Here is a 5,671-nt window from a genome sequence, read left to right as displayed (position 1 = left end):
CATACAACATATGTGAGGCCTATCATAAAATTCAAAACAGTGCGTTTTATTTATGTACACATATTGAATACTCCAATACTTTGTACAAGCTGTGGTTACTTAACTGGTGTTTTGTGGAGCACAAATGTTCTTCTGGTTTATATAGAGTAGGACTAGGCACCCAGAATCCTGTTAAAAAGATTGCAAATGTTATTGATTGGCCAGGTTTCCAAATTTTTGCATAAATTACAAAAATATAATTGTATTTGGAAAATGTCGTTTTCTATAGCACTACACACTCATATAAAAAAGTCTTCAAAGAAGAGACAAATTTTGAGCATTCACAATATAGAATCACTGTTTGACTTAAATTTTATTTTGATTATTTTAGTTTGAGTTAAGTTTTACTAGTTATTGTACTTTTAATTTTGCCGATTTAATAAGTCTTGCACTTTATAAACCGATGCTATTTTGAAACACCTTAATACTTCCGTTTATTTATCCTTAAATTGCATCTATCCTTAGTTGTCCTCTACTATTGATGAGGAAGGCATTTCACTGGCCATGAGTCTTAATAATATTTTCTCATTCCATATAAAAAATAATAGAAACATCCTCTACAAGCCCTAAAACCTTTTTACGTACTATTTCTTTTCTATCAATTTTCGTGTACTGATTAATTAAATAAAATGCCCTTTGGTCCTTAATGACATCATGCATATGACATGCCAGCACAAGATTTGAAAATTTATTAATCTTAAACCCAACTTTATAAATAAAGTCAAGGAGAAAATTGTGATTAACACACTCATTGCAAACCAATCCAACAAGGCAAACAACAGGTCCCAGAGCAGTTATTCCACAACAGAGAAAACAAAGGAAAATACCCAAACCCACATGGACATGGATGTGAAAAAATTGTGTATACTTTTATACCAATTATGGTCTATAGAAAATTCTAAGATTTGTTTATACTTTTAAAGGTCCTTATAGTGGAGTAAAATTTGAATGTAAGCGTATTTATACTTAGGGGGGGCTATGCACACCACCATTTTGTGCTGAGTTGACCACCCTTGCTGAGTTCACCACCCCCTTGTATAATTTTTTTAATTTCTACTGAGTTAACCACCCTAAAATGACAGAAATACCCCTTATTTCACAAAATGACACAAAATACCCTTTTTTACTATCTAAACCCACCTACCCCACCCAAACAAACACCCCACCAGTTAACCACCCGCAGACCCCACCCCCTGGCCTACCCGCAGACCCCACCCCCGCCTACACGCCACCAGTCGCCGGTCCTCCCCGCTGTCGCCGGTCCTCCCCGCTGTCGCCGGTCCTCCCCGCCGTCGCCGTTCCTCCCCGCCGTCGCCGGTCCTCCCCTCCACCGCCGAGGCCTCCTCTGCAATTTCAGGTGTTGCTTACTCTCCCTTACTCACTCTCTGTCACTCTCTCCCTCCTACATTCCTACATTAGGGTTGTATAATGCATTAATATATATATTTGGCCTTCCAATTACACAGATATGTGATATTTTAGAGAAATTAGAATGAGATTTTGAAAGTGGGTGTCTGCAAAATTCAGTCTGATTTCGAATTTCATTCGGTACTGGTGTACCGAAATTTCTTAACTTATTCGGAAGTATACTGTCGAATTATTTCAAAATATTCGACAGTATACTTCCGAACAGAATTTGCTGGAAATGTGTTACAAATTCATTCGGTAGTTCAGTTCCGAATGATTTATATTTATTCGGTAGATATCCTCCGAAATATCAAATGTCATTCGGTGGGTCTTTGTCGAATGAATATATTGATTTAACTGTGCTGGTTCCATTCGACGGGCATCTGTCGAAACATTGATATATGTTCGGTGGGTGTCTGCCGAATGGATCTTAATATTTCGGTGGACATCTACCGAATAGATCTGTATTCTGTGGATTCTGACTTTTTATGGTCTTCAATATATCTTTCGGTTTCACCAAAGTCTTGGACAAAGCCACTAACAATGAATTCTCTTCTTCAGTTAATCTGCCTGCGAATGAATGCCCTTCAATATACTCTGAAACTACATGGTTATGCACTCCACATGCAACCTCCAACTCCCATTGATCACCACATCCAGTGTTCACCGCCTTCAACGAGAATGGACATCCACATTTCTTCGAACGGGTGTCCTTAGAGTCATCAGAAACCGGTTGCTTACGGCTAGCAGCATCGGATGTTTGGTCGCCTGAATCTGACTTTGATGACTTCCTTGATCTATTTGGCTCATATTGACCATTTCTCTCACAAGCAAATTTGATCCAAGCTCTCTTACCACGAACCCCGCCTGCATCAGACCTTCTAATGACAATTACCATGTTGTTCCTTTTTCCTTGTGCACGAATCCAACTAACCATTGAATCCTTACTTTGAAACACCTACACATGATAATTATATATATTATTTACAATTCATATTTAGGTATGCATAAATCATAATTCCCGGCCATACAAACAATGTTTACCTCCGCTGTTGTGAATTCATTGGTGTAGTCAAAATTGCACCTTCCTTCAACTATACTGAGTTCGGTGGAAGCATCCACTTGCTGCTCCTATTCAGCAAAAAAAAAAAAATTTAATTTTTGTTCCAGTATTCGACGGGAAGCCACCGAAAATATCACATATATTCGGTGGCTAAGTACCGAATATTCAAACAAAGTTCGACAATTGACTACCGAATGAAACAATTATATGTTGGTCATTCAGGAAAAAAAGTAGTTCTGTCCCAGTATTCGACGGGAATCCACCGAATAAACCATGTATATTCGGTGGCTAAGTACCGAATATACCAATATAATTCGACAACTACCTACCGAATAAAACTATTTTAAAAACTATACGTTATTCATTCGGTGGATATCTGCCGAACGGTGGTATAAACTTCGGTGAAAAACCACCGAATGTATTGCCATTTTTCGACGGGCATCGACCGAACAAATGTGTAAAAATTTGACATTACATTTATAAACGGTGGATACCTACCGAAATATATACATTTATTCGGTGACCATCCACCGAAATATAATGTATATTTCGGTACTGGTTTACCGAATAAAAACATGAACTCACAGTTTTTCAGCCGCGAAAAAATTCAAAAAAACTCAAAAAAAACTCAAACTTACTTCATTTGATGACTCCAAGTTGTCGTTCTGATTGTCCATTTGTCAAAAGTAGGTGATTTGGATACAATGCATTTGTTTACAAAAACAATCTATGTCTAGGGTTGGTTGAAGATGGTGGTGGTGGTAGAAGAGAGTGGAGTGGGTGGAGCCAGCGGGTGGGATTGTGGGTGGAGCACGTGGGTGGGATTGTTTAAAACAACAATCTATATCTAGGGTGGAAGGTTGATGATGGTGGTGGTGGAAGGTGGAAGATGAAGGTTGAAGATGGTGGTGGTGGAAGGTTGAAGATGGTGGTGAAGATGATGGTGCTCCTCTCAGCTGGTGGTTGAAGATGGTAGGGGGTGTTGGGAGAAAACCAAATATTAGATGTCCTTTATGGTCATTTTGCTATAGGGTATATATGTCTTTTACTAAATACAATTTAGGGTGGTCAACTAAGTAGAACAGGGTGGTCGGAATAGCCGCCCCCTTATACTTATTGAGTCTGACTGTCTGAGTATCAGTGGTAGTGACCCATCTTCCATTCTATGAGTGCTGAGAAGGTTTGAGCCCTATGGCCCATGACCCTTAAGAAAACAAATAAACAAAAGCCATGAACTCATTGGACCAGGCCCAAAAGGGTCATACTATAATGGCTCTATTGGGTTTCTTTTCCTCTCTTTCCCTGTTGATTGCTGATAAAAGAAACGGGTTTTTAATCAGCTAATGATTTTCGTACACATGCACTAAGTACACCCCAATACCCAATTCATATAGTATTAGAATGATGTCAAGTATGGCCAAAAAAAAGAATGATGTCAACCCTAAGCATTGTTTAACAAAAGTGTAAGTGAATGTGATATTAAATGAGTACCAGCCAATGCTGTGAGTTTTGCTGGACTGCCTAACTGACACCCACTAAAACATTTTAACTTTTTTAATTTTTTGTTTCTTGGGGGATTAATTAGTGTATGGTTGACATAACTCTGTGTGTTTTTAGTGTATGATGTTTCTCACCAGCAAGCCTTCTCCAATCCAAATATTTGGTACACAGAAAAAATTATGATTGTCATGTCTTTTTGGGACCCCACCAAATGGTCCAAGGGTGAGGGCCAAGGGTCCCTATCTATGCCATTGTATAACCTACCATAAGCACTAAATTGATGGTCCAAAGGTCATTCAATCACCTATCAGAAGCCACCCCATTTTTGTTAATCTACTTAGTGGTGACTTTGCCTAATTTGACCAATCATTTGCCCTCTATATGTATGGCTTACTTGGTGTTTCATTGAAAAAGTTGTACTAATGTTCCAAGGTATATATTTTCTGTTGTGTGGTGGACAGAGAACATTGGACCTCATGAGAAAGTAAACCCAAAAGGCCAAAAATATGAAGAAACAAAAAGCAATTTACTCTTCTTTTAATTATTAGTGTTGGACAATCATTAGACCCCGTATAACTTAAATTGTTTGAGAATAGATCAACAAAACAATATATATCAAGTTACTGTTTGAGAATATCATAACATTGTGTATCAAGCTAAGACCTCCTCTACGTGCAAGATAGAGTCGTGAGGTAAACATATGTATAAAAAAAAAAAAAATTGAAATCAGAGTTTTAACATCATCTTAGACAACTATTAGACTTTATTTAAACTGTTGAAGAATACAATAACAATGTATAATAAATCTAACAAATAGATATCTCTACTATTATAAAGAAAAATGTTCTATTATATTGTTAGGGGTAAAATTGTAAAATAAGAAGAAAAAAAGTGAGAAAAGGCAGCCAATCGTTAAATCGCCACCCCTACTTTGCAGTTACTACCCTTACTAACTACGTATCAAGATGTTAATTTCATTAAAACTAGGATACATTGCATTTAGACCGATAGCATCGTTTTTCTTGATATAGAGACCGATAACATCACTGACAAAATAATAGAATTAACTTAATGGGTCATATAATTGATTATATAACTAGTCTCATCATGGTCACATGAAAAGTAATACAACAATTTTAAATTTATGCATTTTATCATAAGTATAAATATTATAAGGCTTTTTATCACAAATGATTCCTTAAGTTTGACTAAAATATCAATTTGGTCTTTCAAGTGCATTTTCCCTCAATGTGGTCCTTCATATTTATCAGTACACATCAATGTTGTCCTTTTATTCAATTCCATTTGAATTGTCATAAAAAATGATCACGTACACTACATGAAACCTTTTTTTAGGGGTAAGAATGTCTTAATACATCCAAAGAGGATGTATTAAGACTCGGATTGGGGATTATTATTTTTTCTTTTGTTTTTTTGAATTATTTTATTTTAAATCTTTTTTAAGGGTAAATTTAGAATTAAAGAATTTGTAGGGTCTTTTTGGGGTAGTTATAGGTAGTGTGAAGACCATTTTGGCTCAAGAAAAGGTCACGTGCATTGTACATGACAATTTTTTATGAAAATTTGGACAAAATACAACAGAAAGACAACATTGATGTGCGGTAGTAAAAATGAAGGACCACATTGAGTGAAAATATACTT

At 36.6% G+C, this 5,671-nt stretch overlaps 1 protein-coding gene across 1 annotated transcript; it reads right to left on the bottom strand.

Moving 5' to 3' along the window:
- Positions 1-1,876: 1,876 nt before the first annotated feature.
- Positions 1,877-3,537, bottom strand: LOC147290421 (uncharacterized). The gene is made up of 3 exons (XM_086235799.1): positions 3,148-3,537; positions 2,491-2,577; positions 1,877-2,404 (listed from the first exon to the last, which is right to left on the bottom strand). Exons 1-3 carry the CDS (start codon positions 3,184-3,186, stop codon positions 1,877-1,879), a joined length of 654 nt encoding a protein of 217 aa, XP_086091925.1. The 5' UTR covers positions 3,187-3,537.
- Between the last annotated feature and the right edge of the window lie 2,134 nt (positions 3,538-5,671).

Source organism: Dryas octopetala, chromosome 3, assembly GCF_963921425.1.
Source record: "Dryas octopetala chromosome 3, drDryOcto1.1, whole genome shotgun sequence".
Classification (NCBI taxonomy): Eukaryota; Viridiplantae; Streptophyta; class Magnoliopsida; order Rosales; family Rosaceae; genus Dryas; species Dryas octopetala.
Note: the sequence above shows the minus strand (reverse complement) of the source record. Positions and strands in the feature narration are given on the sequence as shown.